This window comes from Nicotiana tomentosiformis, chromosome 2, assembly GCF_000390325.3.
Source record: "Nicotiana tomentosiformis chromosome 2, ASM39032v3, whole genome shotgun sequence".
Classification (NCBI taxonomy): Eukaryota; Viridiplantae; Streptophyta; class Magnoliopsida; order Solanales; family Solanaceae; genus Nicotiana; species Nicotiana tomentosiformis.
The window spans coordinates 92,800,351-92,821,812 of NC_090813.1; the positions used below are offsets into that span (position 1 = coordinate 92,800,351).

The window sequence follows — 21,462 nt, forward strand, 5'->3', positions numbered from 1 at the left end:
GGGACCAAATGTAAGAAGGAAATTTTTTTAATGGACAAAATATTTATCCACAAGGTAGAAACTTTCTTTCATTTCTGTACGTAATATACAAAGTTACACATGTGTTCAAGCTTTGTGTCAGGGCTCGGGCGGTCTATGTGGGCATGGTTTATTTGATCATCTGGCTCTTACAGTAAATCCTATCGATCGAGCCTAGACTATTCGAGCACAAAGTTTCTTTCCTTGCTAAAATCATTATCCGAGGGTGATACCCCCAGTGTTTGAGGCCGATCATAGAGAAGCCTCGGATAATGTTGATGTGATCCTTGACATCGGTTCACAACCGGTATTTGATTCTATGTTAGCGCGATCAACTGTTTCCTCGTTAAAAAGCTTTCCGGAAAACCCTAAAAATTGTATCATTCTTTGACGATCAGCTGTGAGTGTTAGTCCAAAGTGTAAATAAATAAAAGAAATGAATGCGGTCGCACCTTAGCAGTAGTATCATTTCAAGTGATTTATGTTCTAGTTGTTCGGTAGTCGCTCACCATTCATTGCTCCAAGTTTGTACGATCCTTTTTCGGTGATCTCGATAATTTGATACGGACCTTCCCTGTTCGGCCCCAGCTTCCCTTCGTTAGGGTTCCGGGTGCTTAGTGTGATTTTTCTTAACAATGAGTCCCCGACATTGAAGTGTTGAAGGTTGGCTCTTCAATTGTAATACCTCTCGATCTGTTATTTTTGGGCGGCCATCTGGACGAGAGCGGCTTCGCCCCTTTCATCTAACTGTTCCAGGCTCGTATTCATGGCTTCTTCGTTTGACACTTCGTTCGCATATCGGAACCTAAGACTCGATTATCCCACTTTGATTGGTATTAGCGCCTCGACGCCGTAAACAAACGAGAACGGGTTGGCCCTGGTACTAGACTTCGAGGTCGTACGGTATGCCCATAAGACATCGGGCAAGATTTTTTTCCATTTTCCTTTGGCGTAGGTCAATATATTTATGAGGTTTTGGAGTATGGTTTTATTCATGGACTCCGCTTACCCGTTCCCACTAGGGTGATAGGGTGTTGATAGGATTCTTTTGATCTTATGGTCTTCGAAAAACTTGCTTACTTTACCGTCGATGAACTGCTTCCCATTGTCTCACACGATCTCAACCGGCATTACGAACCGGCATATTATGTAGTCCCATATGAAATCAATGACTTCCTACTCCCTTACTTTCTCAAATGCCTGGGCTTCCACCCATTTAGAAATATAGTCAGTCATAAATAATATAAATTGAGCCTTACCGGGTGCCCATGGAAAGGGGCCGATGATGTCCGTTCCCCATTTCATGAGTGGCCAGGGTGACAAGACCGAATATAGCAGCTCCCCGAGCTAATGAATCATCGGAGCATGCCTCTGACATCCGTCGCATTTTCGTAAGAACTCCTTCGCATCTTTTTCCATGTCGATCAAGTAGTAGTCAGCTCTGATTATTTTTCGAACTAATGATTCGGTGCCCGAATGATTTCCGTAGGTGCCTTCGTGGACTTCCCTCCGAACATACTCGATGTTTCCTGGTCCTAGACATATTGTGAGTGGGCCATCGAACGTTCTCCGGAATAGGGTACCGTCTTCGGACAAGCTGAATCGCGCCGCCTTCGTGCGCAGAGTCCTCGGTTCCTTGGGTTCTTAGGGCAATTTTTCGGTCTTCATATACTATATATATTTGTTTCTCCAGTCCCAAGTAAGGCTTGTTGAGTTTATCTCGGCGTGACCTTCTTCCACTACTGATCTCATGAGTTGTATGATCATCCCCGAGTTGAACTCATCGTTGTCGACCGACGATCCCAAGTTAGCGAGAGCATCAGCCTCGTTGTTCTGATCTTGAGGTACATGTTGTAGAGTCCGCTCCTTGAACCGATATAATGTTACTTGTAGTTTATCCAGGTATCTTTGCATTCGTTCCTCCCTGACTTCGAATGTCCCATTAACTTGGTTCACCACAAGGAGGGATTCACACCTAGCTTCGATCACCTCTGCCCCCAAGCTTTTAGCAGTTCTAGACCTGCAATCATGGCTTCATACTCGGTCCTAATAGATTGTCTAACTATATTACCTTTTGGTGGATTTAATACAATGCCAAGTATGGACCCCTTTGCGTTCGAGGCACCGTCCGTAAAAAGGGTCCAAATTCCCAAAGAAGTCCCTAAGCTCCAACAACTCTCTTTCGACCTCGGGTATTAGGGCCGGTGTAAAGTCGGCCACAAAGACTGCAAAATTTTGAGACTTGATGGCGGTCCGGGGCCGATATTCGATATCGTACCCGCTGATCTCAACGACATATTTGGCCATTCGTCCCGAGAGCTCGGGTTTATGAATTATGTTTCTCGATGGGTAAGTAGTTACAACACATATGAGGTAACATTAAAAGTACGATTTCAGCTTCCTAGAGGCGCTTAGCAAAGTGAGTGCCAGTGTCTCTAGGTGAGGGTATCTAATTTCGGTCTTGCCTAGAGTCATGCTAACATAATAGATTGGAAATTGCGTACCTTCCTCTTCCCTGACCAGGACTCCACTTACCGCTATCTCGGATACTGCTAAGTACAGGTATAGTTGTTCGTCTGTCTTCGGATTATGAAGTAGAGGTGGGCTCGAGAGATACCGCTTGAGTTCCTCCAAGGCTCGCTGGCACTCCGAGGTCCATGAGAAGTTAATCTTTTTCTTCAAAAATGAGAAGAAATAGTGGCTCTTGTCGTAGGACATCGAGATAAATCGCTCAAGGCGGCTATGCGTCCGGTTAACCTTTGAACGGCCTTGACGTTATCCACAATAGTGATATCTTTGATGGACTTGATCTTATTGGGAATAATCTCGATTCCCCTGTTGGATACCATGAACTCGAGGAACTTCCCGGACCCGACTCCGAATGCACATTTCTCCGGGTTCAGCTTCATATTGTACTTCTTCAATATGCTGAAGGTGTCACGACCCAATTTCCCCTCCGTATGATATCGTGACGACACCTAGTCTCTATGACTAGGTAAGCCTAACATTTTGAGGAATAATGAAATGAAAACATGAATTAAACAGCTAATTGTTCAAAATACACAGTAATCCCAAAACCCGAAACATCGTAAGTCACAAGCTACAGAAGGAAACTAATATTTCTATACACTAGAGTCTAATAACAGAAGTAAGGAAGGTAAATGACATATGAGGGAATAGAGGGGGACTCCGAGGTCTGCGGACACGATAGATATACCTTGAAGTCTCCGTTCAGCAGCAAGCACTCTCAGCTAGTAGCGAGGTTGATAAGAAGTACCTGGATCTGCACACAAAACATATGCATAAGAGTAGCATGAGTAGACGATAATCGGTACCCAGTAAGTGCCAAGCCTAATCTCGGTAGAGTAGTGATGAGGTCAAGTCCGGACCCTACTGGAATATGATAATAAAGCAAGGCAAAAATAAAATATCGCAGTAAAATAAAGACTGGAATTTAACAAGAAAGAATTTATAAAAGGTAACAACTCAATACCCAGAAATACAACTCGGGATCTTCCGATATACCGTCTCGTAGTCTCAACCGTAAATATGTCGTAACAACTCAATACCCAGAAATACAACTCGGGATCTTCCGATATACCGTCTCGTAGTCTCAACCGTAAATATGTCGGGGGATCTCCCGAGATACCGTTCCGTAGTCCCAAAGTAAATATGCAAGAGAGGGGGATCTCCCGAAATACCGTTCCGTAGTCCCAAAGTAAATATGCAGTACAGGAGGATCTCCCGGAATACAGTTCTGTAGTCCCAAAGTAAATATGCAATACAAGGGGATCTCCCGAAATATCATTCCGTAGTCTCAAAGTAAATATGTGGTACAAGGGATCTCCCGGAATAGCGTTCCGTAGTACCAAAGTAAATATGCATCGCAAAAATAGAAATACAACTATATCATAAAATCTTACGATTTAGACTAAGTACCAATCAAGGAAGAAGCAGGAAATTCACTAAGCATGCTGCACATAGTTCACATAAGCAATTAAGACACGTAGACATGTTGCATTAGACTAAACAAGATAGCTACACATATTGAAATAACTCAATTAAGAATGAAAATAGATTAATACTCATTAAAATGGTATAACTCAAAATAAAAGGGAAACAAGTTGCTGCTCAGTAAGAAAATCGAGTTTTTTCACAACTAGCCCGTGTACGTACTCGTCACCTTACGTACACGGCGCTCACATATCACAATAGTTCCAAATCTTAAGGGGATTTTCCCCACACAAAGTCACGCAAGCCACTTATCTCGAGCCAAGCTCAATCAATCGGTCACAATGCCTTTCCCACGAATATCCAGCTCCGAATGGCCCAAATCTAGCCAAAAACAATTACATATCATAAATACAACTATAATAGACTAATCTAATTAATGAAATCAAGATTTTAACAAAAAATCCGAAATTCGCCCTAAAAAGTCGACCCGGGCCCACGTCTCGGAATCGGGTAAAAGTCACAAAATACGAACACTCATTCACTCATGAGTTCACTCGTACTAAAATTATCCCAATCCGATGTCTAAATCCCAATCAAAACTCAAAAATTCGGTTAGGGAACTTTTCCCCCATTTTCCCAATATTTCAATCCAAATCCGAAATTAAATGGAGAAAACAACTATAGATTAATGAAATGCAACCAAAAACGAGTAAGGAATCGTTACCCCAAATCTCTCTCTGCAAATCCCTCAAAGAATCGCCAATTTCCGAGCTCCCAAGTCCAAAAATAGAGAAATGAATCAAACCCTCAAAACTCTCTCTTTTATGCCTAGCGAACCCGCTCCTGCGACCTCATCATCGCACCTGCAACATCGCACCTGCGAGAAAAGCATTGCAACTGCGAAAGTGACTTATGAAGGCTGGGTCAGCATCTGCGGCAATGGGGCCGCTCCTGCGTGAGTGCGCCTGCGGATATTTGTCCGCTTTTGCGGTCCTTCGCCGCATCTGCGATTCCTCTCTCTCATCTGCGGGCATCGCAGATGCGGATTAATCTCGCACCTGCGATCCCAGCCTGAGCTTCCCAAATCCGCTTCTGCGCTTGCTTCTTCGCCTTTGAGAGCCCGCACCTGCGCTATCCCCACTGCAGGTACGAAAACACTAGATATCTGAAACTTCAGCAATGGACTAAGTCCAAATTTCAACCCGTTAAGCATCCGAAACACACCCGAGGCCCTCGGGACCTCAACCAAATATACCAACAAGTCCTAAAATACCATACGAACTTAGTAGAGCCCTCAAACCACATCAAACAATGTTAAAATCACGAATCACCCTCCAATTCAAACTTAAAGAACTTGAAACTTTCAAACTTCTACAACCAGCACTGAAACCTACCAAACCACGTCCGAATGACCTCAAATTTTACACACAAGTCATATTCAACCTTACGGACCTACTCCAACTTCCGGAATCGGAATCCGACCCCGATATCAAAAAGTCCACTACCGGTCAAAATCTCCAAAAAATTAACTTTCACCATTTTAAGCCTAAATAAGCTACGAACCTCCAAAACACAATCCGGACATGTCCCTAAGTCCAAAATCAGCTAACGGAGCTAATGGAACTGACATAATTCCATTCTGGAGTTGTCTTCACATAATTACGACTACGGACCAAATCCTAAGGCTTAAACCTGCATTTAGGAGTGTCCTAAAACACTCCAAAAACCAAAACGAAACCTTCTGACAAGTCACAATAGCAGAAATAGATATGGGAAAAGCAGTGAATAAGGGATCAAGGCTATTACTCTCAAAACGACCGGCCGTGTCGTTACATTCTCCCCCTCTTAAAAAAATTATTCGTCCTCGAACGAGCATAGAGACATACCTGAAGTGGTAAAAAGATGAGGATAACGGATGCGCATTTCCTGCTCGGTCTCCTAAGTCGCCTCCTTGACCGACTGTCCCCTCCATTGAACCTTCACAAAAGCAATGTTCTTCAATCTTAGCTTTGTGACCTGCCTATCTAAAATAGCCACTGGCTCCTCAACATAAGATAGATCAATGTCTAATTGGACTGAGCTGAAATCCAACACATGGGATGGATCGCCGTGATACTTCCGGAGCATCGAAACATGAAATACCGGATGAACTCCTACTAGGCTGGGAGGTAAGGCAAGCTCATAAGCAGCTCCCCAACACGCCGCAACACCTCAAAAGGACCAATGAACCTTGGGCTCAGCTTGCCCTTCTTTCCGAATCTCAAAATGCCCTCCATAGGCGAAACCCGGAGCAAGACCTGCTCTCCAACCATGAATGCAACATCGCAAACCTTTCGGTCCGCGTAACTCTTCTATCTGGACTGGGTTGTGCAAAGTCTATGTTGAATCACCTTAACCTTTTCCAAGGCATCTTGAACCAAGTCCGTACCCAATAATTTGGCCTCGCGGGCTCGAACCAACCCATTGGGGACCGACACCGCCTATCATACAGAGCCTTATATAGTGCCATCTGAATGCTGGATCGATAACTGTTGTTGTAAGAAAACTCCGCAAGTGGCAAGAACTGGTCCCAAGCACCCCCAAAATCTATCACACAAGCACGAAGCATATCCTCTAGTATCTTAATAGTGCGCTCGGACTGTCCGTCCGTCTGAGGGTAAAATGTTGTACTCAACTCAACCCGAGTACCCAACTCATGTTGTACAACTTTCCAAAACCGTGATGTAAACTACGTACCCCGGTCAGAGATGATAGATACTGGTACACCATGAAGTCTGACAATCTCACGGATGTAGATTCTAGCTAGCTGCTCGGAAGAATAGGTAGTCATCACAGGAATGAAATGAGCCGACTTGGTCAGCCTATCCACAATCATCCAAACTACATCAAACCTTCGTTGAGTCCGTGGGATTCCAACAAAAAAATCCATAGTGATTCGCTCCCATTTCCATTCCGGAATCTCCAACTTCTGAAGCAACCCACATGGTCGCTGATGCTCATACTTCACCTGCTGGAAATTTAGACATCGGGCCATATACTCTACTATGTCCTTCTTCATCATCCTCCACCAGAAATGTTGTTTCAAGTCCTGATACATCTTTGCGGTACCCGAATGAATAGAGTACCGCGAACTGTGAGCCTCTTGGAGAATTAACTCACGCAAACCATCTGCATTAGGCACACATAGCCTGCCCTGCATCCTCAATGCACCATCATCTCCAATAGCGACCTCCTTAGCATCACCGTGCTGGACTGTGTCCTTAAAGACAAGCAGATGAGGGTCATCATACTGACGCTCCCTGATACCATCATAAAGCGAAAACCGAGAGACCACACAAGCCAAACTCGACTCGGCTCAGAAATATCCAATCTCACAAACTGACTGGCTAAGGCCTGAACATCCAATGCCATGGGCCTCTCTGCTGCTTGTAGATATGCTAAGCTCCCCAAACTCTCTGCCCGGCAACTCAATTCATCGGCCACCACATTGGCCTTCCCAGGGTAGTACAAAATGATGATATCATAATTCTTAAGCAGCTCCAACCACCTCCTCTAACGCAAATTAAGATCCTTCTGCTTGAACAGATGCTGCAAACTCCGATGAATGGTGTAAATCTCACAAGGAACACCGTACAAATAATGCCGCCAAATCTTCAAAGCATGAACAATAGCTGCTAACTCAAGGTCATGGACAAGATAATTCTTTTCATGCACCTTCAGTTGTCTGGATGCATAGGCAATCACCCTACTGTCCTGCATCAACATCGCGCCGAGACCAATCCGCGAGGCATCACAATATACAGTATAAGACCCCAAACTTATAGGCAATACCAATACTGGGGTTGTAGTCAAAGTTGTCTTGAGCTTCTGAAAGCTCTACTCACATTCCTCTGTCCTTCTGAACGGAGCACCCTTCTGGGTCAGCCTGGTCATAGGTGCTATAATAGATGAGAAACCCTCTACAAATCGACGGTAATACCCCGCCAAACCAAGAAAACTCCGGATCTCTGTAGCTGAGGACGGTCTGGGCCAACTCTGCACTGCTTCAATCTTCTTCGAATCCACTTGGATCCCCTCACTCAATACTATATGACCCAAGAATGCCATTGAGTCTAGCCAAAACTCACACTTTAAAATTTTTGCATATAACTTCTTTTCTCTTAAGGTCTGAAGCGCAGTCCTCAGGTGCTGCTCATGATTCTCCCGACTCTAGTAGTATACCAGAATGTCGTCAATAAACACAATGATGAATGAGTCAAGATAAGGCCGGAACACACTGTGCATCAAGTGCATAAAAGCTGTTGGGGCATTGGTCAGCCCAAAAGACATCACAAGGAACTCGTAATGACCATACCGAGTCCTGAAAGCAGTCTTCAGGACATCTGGCTCCCGAATCTTGAACTGATGATAGCCTGAACGTAAGTCAATCTTGGAAAACCCTCTGGCACCCTGTAACTAATCAAATAAGTCATCAATACGAGGCAATGGATACTTGTTCTTCATTGTGACTTTGTTTAACTAGCGGTAATCAATACATATCCGCATAAAACCATCATTCTTCTTCATAAACAAGACAGGAGCACCCCAAGGTGACATACTGGGCCGAATGAAAGCCCTTATCAAGCAATTTTTGTAACTGCTCCTTCAACTTCTTTAACTCAGGAGGAGCCATACGATATGGAGGAATAGAGATAGGCTGAGTGCCCGACAATAAATCAATGCCAAAATTAATATCTCTGTCGGGCGGCATGCCGGAAGATCAGCTGGAAACACATTTGGAAAGTACCTCACTACTAGAACTGACTCAACTGCAGAGGTATCAATAATGACATCTCTCACATAAGCTAGATACGCGTCACACCCCTTTTCAACCATTCGTTGAGCTTTAAGAAATGAAATAACTTTGCTGGGAGTATACTCTAAGGTACCTCTCCACTCTAATCACAGTAAACCTGGCATAGCCAGCGTCACAGTTTTGGCGTGACAATCAAGAATATCACAATGGGACGACAACCAGTCCATGCCTAAGATAACATCAAAATCTACCATGCTGAGCAATAATAAGTCGGCTCTGGTCTCAAAACCACTAAGAGCAATCAAACATGACCGATACACGCGGTCCACAATAAGAGAATCTCCCGCAGGAGTAGACACATAAACATGGGAACTCAAAGAATCCCGCGATATGCCCAAATACGAGGCGAAATAAGAGGACACATAGGAATATGTAGAGCTTGGGTCAAATAATACCGACGCATCTCTATGACGGACTGGAACAATACCTGTAATGACAAAATTAGAAGTAACTGCCTCTGTACGAGCAGGAAGGGCATAATATCTGGCCTGGCCTCCCCCTCTAGGGCAACCTCTACCTCCCTGACCTCCACCTCGAGCTGGTTGAGCAGGTGGGGTGGAAACTGGTGCTGTAATCATGGCTTAGGACCCGGTGGGCTGTGACTGAGAAGTCTATGGAGGTGTACCCCTCCTAAATCTGGGGTAATCCCTCACCATATGGTGAGTGTCGCCACACTCAAAATAAGTTTTGGGAGGGCGTGGCTGCTGCGGCTGGCTCGGGCCAGATCTGCTGGACTGGTCACTAGGAACACCTCGTGCGGGAGGCACACTAGATAGTGGCGGCGCATAATAAGGCTCCTGGGGCCTAGAAGGGGCTGGAACACCACTGTCGGCTGGAAGAGCTGAATGAACGAGGCGACTCATATCACCCCTAGCATGACGAGCTGCTGGGGCACGAGCACCAGAATAATAACCAGTCTCTCGAGACCTTTTGGACTCTCTCTCCAATCTGTCCCGGGAAAGCATGTCCTCCAATCTCCTGGAAATACTCACAACCTGCTGATAAGAAATATCCATCTCCAACTCCCTCGCCATACTAATCCGGATGTTGCGGTGGGGTCCCTTAATAAACCGTCGAACCCTCTCTCGAACTGTGGCAACCAAGGCCGGTGCATGTGAGGCCAAATCACTGAAGCGAACTGCATACTCTGACACAGTCATAGCACTCCTGGCGCAGCTGCTCAAACTCCGCACGCCATGAGTCCCTGAGGCTCTGAGGGACATATTGTCTCAAAAACATGTCCGAGAACTAAGTCCATGTAAGTGAAGCTGCCTCAGCCGGATTACTCAACTCATAAGCACGCTACCACTAATAGGCTGCTCCTCTAAGCTGGAATGTAGTAAAAGAAACCCGCTCATCTCCGCTACGCCATAGTATGGAGAATACGATGACACTTGTCCAAAAAACTTTGAGCATCATCTGTAGCTAATCCGCTGAAGGTAGGTGGGTGGTACTTCTTGTACCTCTCAAGTCTGAGCTGCCCCACCTCAGAAGCTGCTGCCCTAACCTCAGGCTGAGCTGGAGCTACCAGTTGTATTGGTATAATCTCTGGAACCTGGTCGACCTGAACCCACTGCTCTGAAGTACAGGCGACGAGAGTCTGTGCTCCTCCCCCGGCCTGAGATGTGGCAGGAGCAAGTGGAATCAAACCAGCTTGAGCTAAGGTGCTGAACATGTTCAGAAACTGGGCTAGAGTCTCCTGGAGGGCTGGTGTAGGAACAAGTGCCTTAAGTGTCTGGCCTCACAGCTGGAGCTACTAGGGGCTCCTCTGTAGCAGCTTGTGCGGGTGCTCTGGCTGCACCACGTGCTTCGAGTTGATCATCTTCGACTTTAATTTTTGACTGATATCTGTTATGCACATCGACCCAAGTTACGACCGGATATTTTACCAGATTTTGCTTCAATTGGTGCGAAGCCAACGAGCTTCGAGTATTGAGTCATTGGGTGAAGGCCTGAACGACCCAATCATCTGCGACCGGAGCAGGTCCATCCGTTCCATCTGAAACCGGGACACGAATTCTCTGAGCATCTCATTATCCTTGTGTTTTACTTTGAAAATGTCCGACTTCCTGATCTCGACCTTGATAGCCCTGGTGTGTGCTTTTACGAAGGAATCTGCAAGCATAGCAAACGAGTCAATAGAGTTAGGAGGTAGTTTGTGATACCATATCATAGCTCATTTTGACAAGGTCTCTCCGAATTTTTTCAACAAGACAGATTCGATCTCATCATCTTCTAAGTCATTCCCCTTGATGGCACACGTGCATGAGGTCACATGTTTATTTGGGTCAATTGTCCCGTTGTATTTAGGAATTTCAGGCATGGTGAAATTTTTAGGGATCAGCTGTGGGGCTGCGCTCGGAGGGAAGGGTTTCTGAACAAACTTCTTGGAGTCTAGGCCTTTCAATATCGGTGGCGCTCCGGGGATTTGGTCGACCTTGAAGTTGTAAGTCTCCACCTTCTTGTCGTTAGCTTCGATTTTCTTTTCTTCCGTTTTCACCCACTTTTTTAATTCCTCGATCATCTTTATTATTTTGGGGTTGGTTCCGAGTTCAACTTCATTTGGCCTATCTGCGGCTGGTTCACTTTTGCGAGTGTTTTCCCGCGATGATTCAGGCTCAATTCTACTGGGAGCGCGGCTTTGGTTCCGCAGTTGGGCTATCGCTGCCTGCTGAGCCTGCAACATTTCGAAAATCACTCGCAAGCTGATCCCACCTCCGTCACCGTCACGGGCATTTTGAGCTACCGACCGGACTCCCCCGCATATATTGTTCTTAGGATCGGTGGCCAAATTCGTGTTGATGGCCACATGTGAGCTGGCGTCGATCGGGTCCGCGACCAGAATTCCGTTGGGATCGGCGGGGGCACCTCGTTACCGGGCGCCATATTATTGTTCACGCCATGCTGGCCAGACTCAGCATCTGTGTTTAGAGGGTCAGATTTGGAATTAAATTAAAAAATAGTATTTGGAATTTGAAATTATATTTTGGATATGTATTTGACTTAAAAAATGTTGTAGTTTTGTGAGTGGGAAAAAAAACTTCCGAAAAATTTGAAAAAGTGATTTTTGTTTTTTTGTAAAACTTATTTTCAAAAAAATTTCAAAAACTTGCAAAATTTCATGAACAAACATATTTTTGAATTTTGTTTTTTGAAAAAAAGAATTTTCTTCAATGAACAAACGGGGCCTTAAATTTTTGTATAAACCACGTCTCTGACGTTATATTTTTAATTTAGAAAAGCATTCTTTTCCCCACTGCCTCTCCTTTAAAGATTTCAATGAAGTATATATATTTAAAATATGGGAAATAACCACCGGAAATTAATGGCTCAGTGTCGCAGTATGCCATAAGGAAGCGCAGAAATCGAAGCCGCAGAGCGGAGTGAAAAAGAGAAAAGATCACTAGATTCCGTTGAACTCAGTAAAAAAGTATGAAAAGAACTTGCAAAAAAGAAAAAAAAGAAAAAAGAAAAAAAGAAGCCGTACAGTATATTTTTGTGATTTTATAGTATTTTATAACATGAAAAGAAAATTTACTAATAAGACCCCAGAAACACCCCACCCCCCACGAATCAATAAAAGTCCCTCTCTCTGAATCTCTGCTGCTATATATAAGTATAGTTTTGGTGAAGTGAACGACGTCTCACTCTTACTTGCACACACTTTTACGTTATTTTTTCCCATTCCCTTTGACTACTGGTCTTACACCTTTCTCTCCTTTTCTCCGTTTTCTGTGAGCTAAAAACCACTCACTCACTGAGTTACTCACTCTAAATTCAGACATACTTGTAATTTCCTGAAGACTCTAATCAAGAAATATTCTACTTTTTAGCACAGATCTCTGAATGATGTCAACATAATTTGTTATTTGTTAGTTCTTTTTTTGAGCTAAGAGAGTTTTATTAAAGTTCAATGGCGGAGACTACAGAAGGAAAACCAATGCCAGAGGCAGAGAAGAAGAAAGAGCAAAGTCTTCCATTTTACCAGTTATTCTCCTTTGCTGATAAGTATGATTATCTTCTAATGATTTCTGGAAGTATTGGAGCTATTATTCATGGCTCTTCTATGCCTGTTTTCTTTCTCCTTTTTGGTGAAATGGTAAATGGTTTTGGCAAAAACCAAATGGATTTGCACAAAATGGTCCATGAAGTATCAAAGGTTAGTATATCAAATTAATTTTTATTGTTAATTTAAGTATTTCTTTTTAACATGACCAATTAATGGATCTGATTTTTTTATTTTTATTTTTTGTTACAAATTGCAGTATGCTCTATATTTCGTGTATCTTGGGTTGATAGTTTGTGCATCATCCTACGCAGGTGAGCTCAGGGATCTACTTTTTTATTCTTTTCAATTTATTGTTTTTACATATTTTTAAGTTTAAAAAGTTTTATGGGTATTCTGAAACAAAGTTTGCCTCGAATGAACACATTTTGTTTGTATACAAATAGTATTGATATTAAAAAGTTACAAGTGTTTGTATTTATGCCAAGTTAGCCAGTTCACACTGGATCAGTAGGAGCGAAGATTAGGTCTCATGCTTGCACGTGGTCCGTGGACCGTCTCTCTGTCTTTTATCTCTTTTAACAATTTTCCCATGTATTTTCTTTATTCTATATTATCCCTATCACATGTCTCTATCATGGATCTGTTACATCTGTGTTACAGTTAAAAAAATTTCTCATCCCCTTTTTTTCTTTTTTTCCTCTTTTTTTTTTTTTTTTAAACCTGTTTGTGTTTTTAAGTAAAGAATATTTTAATTTTCTATACAGAGATTGGTTGTTGGATGTATACTGGAGAAAGGCAAGTGAGTGCACTAAGGAAGAAATATTTAGAGGCAGTGTTGAAACAGGACGTTGGGTTTTTTGACACAGATGCTAGAACAGGAGATATTGTTTTCAGCGTCTCAACGGATACTCTACTGGTCCAAGATGCTATCAGTGAGAAGGTCCTCTTCTCATTATTAATTTTCTCTGTGTTAATATTAATGTTTTTCATGCCCCACATTTTTTTTTTCATTCAATGCCAACACTGTAGTACTAGTATTTAAGTAAAATTTCAGAAGGGGCAACGGTGAAATCTAGTAGCATTCATAACTGTAAGGCTAAACAAGGAAATTTATGTACATATGAATTATTATAAGTGTTCAGTTTTCATTCAAAGCGGGTCCCAGAAAACTATTCTTACATTTCCTTGGCACATGTTAGCAAAAACTTATTGGCATACGCCATTATTTTCTTGGTTTTTTTTGTTTTGTTTTAGAATGCTCGTCTTTTTCTTCAGCTTTTCCTTATATTTGGTGATAATGCCAAATTAGTTTAACTGTTATCTTTTTTTACTTTAATAATGATTATGAATAATAATTGATGTGAAACAACATTTGACGTGATAACTTTAGGTGGGTAATTTCATCCACTACCTTTCGACGTTCTTGGCCGGGTTGGTGGTTGGTTTCGTGTCAGCATGGAGGTTGGCTCTCCTTAGTGTGGCAGTCATTCCTGGAATTGCTTTTGCTGGGGGTCTTTATGCTTATACTCTCACTGGTCTTACCTCCAAAAGTAGAGAATCCTATGCCAATGCTGGTATCATTGCCGAGCAGGTAATCAATGATCGACTTGTTAGTGTATAACAGTTAAACTCTTACACCGTTTTAGCTATAATAGTGGCTATTTTTCTTCAACTTCAATTTTAGAGAAAACAAAAAGGGTGACTGAACTTTAATTTTAGTGAAAAACTATCCGATGATCGACTTTTTGCTAATTTTGTTTTGGCTACTATGAAGCACTTTAAAACAGTAAAAAGTACTAGTGAAGATGAAATAATCCTTCTACATGTGACGGTGCAGCCATGATAAAGTTCACCATCTCTTTTTCAGTTTTTGAGTACCTTTGGCCACTGGATGTCCTTTTTTAGCATGCTGTTCTAATTATCAAAGCAAAATCTTTCTAAAGTGACTTTATGAAAGTTATCTTTCTGATGTGATCTAATCATGAAAGTTATCTTTATACTTTTACTTACCAAAATGTGTTTGTAAAACTACAGGTCTGATTTTTGGTTGCAGAAGTTTTAATTAAAAATGTATAATATTGGTGAGTGTTTTTGCCAGGATCTTTTGCACGAGAACTCGACAATTGATTTAGACTGTTTTATCAAAATTTAAATAATATGACTTAGATTTGTTCTAGAAATAAAATAAACTTAACAGCCAAATCTTCTCGACCTCAAATTTTCGCATGTCACACAAAACAGATATACTTTTGATATCCTTTTCTATATCACTATCTTGAAAGTTTTTGATGTCTAATCCATTGCCAAAAACAGACATACCTTTGATACCCTCTTGGGCCTGCTATGATTCTTTGTTCTATAACTTGCACAAAATGCAAAGGTTGTTTTTCTTCAGCTTTCTAGTTCTTCTGGTTTATGACCTTTACACTGTCATTGCAGGCAATTGCACAAGTCAGAACAGTTTACTCATACGTGGGCGAGAGCAAAGCCCTCAATTCATATTCAGATGCAATTCAGAACACATTGAAGCTCGGATACAAGGCTGGCATGGCCAAAGGCTTGGGTTTGGGATGTACCTATGGAATAGCATGCATGTCGTGGGCCCTTGTTTTCTGGTATGCTGGGGTTTTCATCAGGAATGGACAATCTGATGGCGGGAAGGCATTTACTGCTATTTTCTCAGCCATTGTTGGTGGCATGTAAGACCTTGAAGTACATTGTTTATAGTTACCACTTCCATTTTCATGTTAACTCGGTGCATGTAACCCGTTATTGGTTGTTCAAACCTTGGCTTTTACAGGAGTTTGGGTCAGTCATTTTCCAATCTTGGTGCCTTTAGTAAAGGAAAAGCGGCTGGATACAAGTTAATGGAGATCATCAAGCAGAAACCTACCATTGTTCAGGATCTTGCAGATGGAAAGTGCCTGTCTGAGGTCAATGGGAACATTGAATTCAAAAATGTGACTTTCAGCTATCCTTCTAGACCTGATGTGATTATCTTCAGAGATTTCTGCATTTTCTTCCCTGCTGGAAAGACAGTTGCAGTCGTTGGTGGCAGTGGCTCAGGGAAAAGCACTGTTGTTTCGCTCATAGAAAGATTTTATGATCCTAACGAGGGTAATCTAAGATTTCTGCCACTCTAATGTTTGAAATTTTGTGGTTGTGTTTACCTGTTATTCCACCTAAAATATGGTTTTGATGGTGCAGGTCAAGTTTTGCTAGACAATGTGGACATAAAGACATTACAACTTAGATGGTTGAGAGATCAGATTGGCCTTGTGAATCAAGAACCTGCATTATTTGCTACTACCATACTTGAGAACATACTGTATGGAAAGCCTGATGCAACTATGGCTGAAGTTGAGGCTGCTACCTCTGCTGCCAATGCACATAGCTTTATTACCTTGCTTCCTAATGGATACAACACCCAGGTTAGTTGGTGTAAGCCTTATCATTCAATTTCCTAGAGCATTGAACTTAATTGGGTTGTTGACTAAGATGGTTTGCACTTTCTCATAGCAAAAAATAAAAAATAAAAAAATAAAAAATTGAAGTACTTTTTCCACCTGCACTGCATAGCACTTATACTGATGAAAATTCTGTGATACCAAATCCAGGTGGGAGAGCGTGGTGTCCAACTATCTGGCGGACAGAAACAGAGAATTGCAATTGCAAGAGCTATGTTAAAGAACCCAAAGATCCTCCTGCTTGATGAGGCCACTAGTGCTCTTGACGCTGGTTCAGAGAGCATTGTTCAGGAAGCTCTGGACCGTCTCATGGTTGGCCGGACTACTGTAGTTGTTGCTCACCGTCTCTCCACAATTAGAAATGTCGATTCAATTGCAGTTATACAGCAAGGGCAGGTAGTTGAGACTGGAACACATGAAGAGCTGATTGCCAAAGCTGGGGCTTATTCTTCTTTAATCAGATTCCAAGAAATGGTTGGGAACCGAGACTTCTCAAATCCATCTACTCGTCGTACCCGTTCATCTCGTTTAAGCAGTTCACTATCAACAAAGTCTCTAAGCCTTCGCTCTGGCAGTTTAAGGAATTTGAGCTATTCATACAGCACCGGTGCAGACGGACGTATTGAAATGATTTCTAATGCTGAAACAGAGAGGAAAAATCCTGCACCGCAGGGCTATTTCTGCCGCCTTCTCAAACTAAATGCTCCCGAATGGCCTTATTCAATCATGGGAGCCGTAGGGTCTGTTCTCTCTGGTTTTATTGGTCCAACCTTTGCTATTGTGATGAGTAACATGATTGAGGTATTCTACTATAGAAATCCTGCAAGCATGGAAAGAAAGACAAAGGAATATGTCTTCATTTACATTGGGGCAGGCCTTTATGCTGTTGTAGCATATTTAATACAGCATTACTTCTTTAGTATTATGGGAGAAAATCTCACTACCAGGGTGCGGAGGATGATGTTGGCTGGTATTTTCTCTAATCCAGTTCAAAAAATTTTGTTTTAAAGTTATTTATAGCGACAAGATTTTTAGCTAAGTTTTTTGCTTTGAACTTGTTCAGCAATTTTAAGGAATGAAGTGGGATGGTTCGATGAGGAGGAGAACAATTCAAGTCTACTTGCAGCTCGCTTAGCTACAGATGCTGCAGATGTTAAATCTGCCATAGCGGAAAGGATCTCCGTTATACTACAGAATATGACATCTCTTCTCACTTCATTTATAGTTGCATTTATAGTCGAATGGCGAGTCTCACTTCTCATCCTTGCCACATTTCCACTTCTAGTCTTGGCTAATTTTGCTCAGGTAAAAAAATAATCCCTCATTTCATTCATAGCATTGCACCTAATTAGAAGTAATTTTTCCCATTGTCAAATACCATGATGGCCTTTTCAGAAATTATTAAAGCAAGCATGTCAGATTCTATTAGTAGCATTTAAAGAAAATCTAAAAATGAAAAATAAAAATAAAATGACTTTACAGCCCTAAGAATCGCTGGAAAGATTATATTTTGGACCCTGAGCTTCTAAATCTTCATCAATGGTAAATTATCTAAGATTCTCCACTAACAAAAGTTGGCATTGTAAAAAAATTTCAATGTTAAACAATCGTTTGGACATATAATCTTGTTTGAAAAAACTTGGAAAGTTTTGTAAGTGGAAAGAAAAAAATTTCATCCAAAAATTGACCTAAATCAACTTTTGAGATTTGAAAAAAAAAAATCAAAAACTGATCATGTTCCATGAACAAACAATGTTATAAAAAAAGAAATTAAAAAATATACCCAAAATTTATGGCCAAAAGGATGCTAATAAATCACCAATATAGTTGTCCACAAAAAATAAGATTAGTAATGGGGTAGTATAAAAATTCACTACATTGCTTGGAATCCCGCTTCCGTGTACTTTCTAAATAGCATAGGACAAGAGGAGTAAGTAGAATATGGTACCATTCTGGTGTATTGCATGTGCTTCCTCCGATTCTGCTGCTTTAGTTCTTCGAGACTCACTTAAAAAGTATCTCATAATTAAAGGCTCACCTATTACTACCAATTGCAGTAAAAACTGTAAAGATTCTATTACTCCCCATCACCCATCAATACCAATGTCTTTGAGCAACACTTTCTCTTTTTTTAATTCTAGTTAATATTTCTCTTGGTTGTCCACTTCTCAAATTACTATTCTTTTTGTTTTTGAGGTCTAGGTAAATAAAAATAAAAATACATCCAAAGAGTGAATGGCAGAGAAAAAATTGACAGGAGTGGGGATGGGTTAGATTGAATTATTGACTTTCTAGTCTCTTGGGCTACTAGATATTCATGCCAGAGTCTCAGAACTAGCAGAGATTCTTTTACCCGTGATCATCTTGTATATTGACAAACTGGAGCCACCTTTTTCTGTTTGTAATTTTATCATTTTACTGCTCATATGTGCATTTTTTATGAGAGAACTGTCAGAAATGCCAGTCGTGTGCCTAGCTAGCTGAATTTTTGAGTCACAAATCTTATACAGACCCCTCTATGAAAGCTAAGCTTTTTCAGAATTAATTTTTATGTTATATTATAATATATGTTCTCTATAACGGTATTTCGCTATAATATCCAAAAATATTCGGAACAAACGATGTTGTTATACAGAGGTTTCACTGTACATCGCAATAACTTAAAATAGTGAGTATAGCATGTAGATGGATAAACAATTATTTTTGTCCGTATGCTTGGATTTTATTTCCTTTTCGTTTAAGATTCCCTAATTTCAGAAGCTTCCAAACATTAATAGTGTGTCCCTTAACAAACCAAATGCTTGACCCTAGGTGAGAAAATAACAGTACTACTTCCAGAGCTAGTGTGTGTGATTTACCACTTGAGACACCTATAAAATAAGTGACTTTTACTAGTCTGAAACAGAGTTTCTAAATGAGGGCCCTCTATCAAGTGAGTTGAGAGCACAATTTGTATTTGCACGCCTAAAAAATCTTTTTTTCTGCCACCATCCTTCTATTACAGTTACTAGAGTTCAGGACAGTTCGTAAGCAGTGTTATAATTGTGAATTTACGTTTTATTTGCATGCATGATATAGCAACTATCACTGAAAGGATTTGCTGGAGACACAGCCAAGGCGCATGCAAAGACAAGCATGATTGCCGGAGAAGGAGTAAGCAATATTAGAACTGTAGCAGCTTTCAATGCTCAAGAAAAAATCATCTCTTTGTTCTCCCAAGAGCTTAGAGTTCCACAAATGCAAAGTCTTCGACGCAGCCAAATGTCAGGACTCTTATTTGGTATATCACAACTTGCTCTGTATGCTTCTGAGGCTCTGATTCTTTGGTATGGCGCGCACCTGGTTAGCAAAGGCGTCTCGACTTTCTCCAAAGTGATTAAGGTCTTTGTAGTCCTTGTGATTACGGCCAATTCAGTTGCCGAAACCGTCAGCCTAGCACCAGAGATTGTTAGGGGTGGCGAAGCTGTTGGTTCAGTATTTTCTATTCTTGATCGCTCAACCAGGGTCGACCCTGATGACACTGAAGCTGATCCAGTTGAATCAATTAGAGGGGATATTGAATTGCGCCATGTTGATTTTGCATATCCTTCACGACCGGATGTTTCTGTGTTCAAGGACTTCAATCTTAGGATTCGTGCTGGCCAAAGCCAAGCTCTTGTCGGGGCAAGTGGCTCGGGAAAGAGCTCCGTTATAGCCTTAATTGAAAGATTCTACGATCCAACAGGTGGAAAAGTTATGATTGATGGGAAAGATATAAGGAGATTAAACTTGAAATCCCTTAGGCTTAAAATTGGGTTGGTGCAACAAGAGCCAGCTCTGTTTGCAGCTAGTATTTTTGAGAATATCGCCTACGGTAAAGAGGGTGCAACAGAAGCAGAAGTCGTTGAAGCGGCTCGAGCTGCAAATGTACACACATTTGTTAGTGGTTTGCCTGAAGGTTACAAGACCCCAGTTGGTGAGAGAGGTGTTCAACTCTCGGGAGGACAGAAACAACGGATTGCAATTGCAAGGGCAGTTCTTAAAGATCCATCAATTCTCCTACTCGACGAGGCTACAAGTGCACTTGATGCTGAATCCGAATGTGTGTTACAAGAAGCACTCGAAAGGTTGATGAGAGGTCGAACCACTGTACTTGTGGCTCACCGATTATCAACAATTCGTCATGTGGACAGCATCGGGGTTGTTCAAGATGGTCGCATTGTTGAGCAAGGAAGCCATTCTGAGTTAATCAGCAGGCCAGAAGGTGCATATTCTAGACTATTGCAATTACAACACCACCGGATATGAAAATTGGAAGAATTTTAATTTCTTTTTTTTCCTTTTTATTTTTATGGAAGCAAGTAACATGACCTAGTGTTTTGGGGGAGTGACAATGTTTGGGTCCTAGTAACTGTTGCTTTCATTTGCTTTTATTGATTATGATGATGATGCTGATAGTTGTAGATATGGGAATGTCACGGTCAATATTATATCATCGGAAAAGTCTCCAACTCTATTCCCTATGGAGAATATTATATGTTAAAATATTGTTATCCACGGAGCATTGAACTTTTCTGTATCTGGTTGGATTATTTCATTAGCTTGGTTTCCCTTTCTTTCATCTTTTGTAGTATATGTTTTTCTAACACTGAAAAAGCAAAAGACCCACAACTATTTTTTTAACTTTCCAGCTCAACTAAACTTTTATTGCCTTCCAACTTTTTCTCCAGCATGTGTTTGCTCTGGTGTTATTTGTTGTTTTAGATAAGCACCTTTTCTCTTAAGATCAAGAAAAACAATTGGTTAACTTAAAAAAAAAATGAGTTTTTTGAAAGTTGAAATTGTATTTGGGCATGCTTTACTTGAAAAGAATTTGAAGTTTTGTGAGTGTAAAACTTCAAAAACTACTCTAGAGCTATTTTTGGGACCAAAAAAATGGTTAAAATCTATAAACAAACAGATATTTGAAAACAAAATTTGAAAAAAAAACTTCTAAATTTTATGGCCAAACGGGAGTTTAGTCTTGGAACCCAAGTTGCGCCCAAGCTCTCGGCCTGAGGTCATGTCACGTCTGTCCGGACGTCATGCATCTAGTCACCCTTACACACCGCCAGCCAAACTCAGGCATGCATGTGGTTAATCAAAAGAAGGTCTAATGGATCAGGTCGGTAGTAATAGTG

The 21,462-nt window shown here is 41.4% G+C and overlaps 1 protein-coding gene across 1 annotated transcript; it reads left to right on the forward strand.

Moving 5' to 3' along the window:
• Positions 1-12,468: 12,468 nt before the first annotated feature.
• On the forward strand, positions 12,469-20,839 carry LOC104088501 (ABC transporter B family member 19). Its single transcript, XM_009593175.4, has 10 exons — positions 12,469-12,986; positions 13,093-13,147; positions 13,601-13,776; positions 14,227-14,427; positions 15,276-15,535; positions 15,637-15,953; positions 16,044-16,267; positions 16,454-17,273; positions 17,367-17,608; positions 19,382-20,839. Exons 1-10 carry the CDS (start codon positions 12,741-12,743, stop codon positions 20,588-20,590), a joined length of 3,750 nt encoding a protein of 1,249 aa, XP_009591470.1. The 5' UTR covers positions 12,469-12,740; the 3' UTR covers positions 20,591-20,839.
• Positions 20,840-21,462: the final 623 nt, after the last annotated feature.

Excerpts from the sequence above, each read along its gene's own strand:
- LOC104088501 (XM_009593175.4), top strand. The coding sequence starts at position 12,741 with ATGGCGGAGACTACAGAAGGAAAACCAATGCCAGAGGCAGAGAAGAAG. Across the intron at positions 15,954-16,043 it reads ATTTTATGATCCTAACGAGG|GTCAAGTTTTGCTAGACAAT; the intron begins GTAATCTAAGAT and ends TTGATGGTGCAG. Across the intron at positions 17,274-17,366 it reads GCGGAGGATGATGTTGGCTG|CAATTTTAAGGAATGAAGTG; the intron begins GTATTTTCTCTA and ends GAACTTGTTCAG.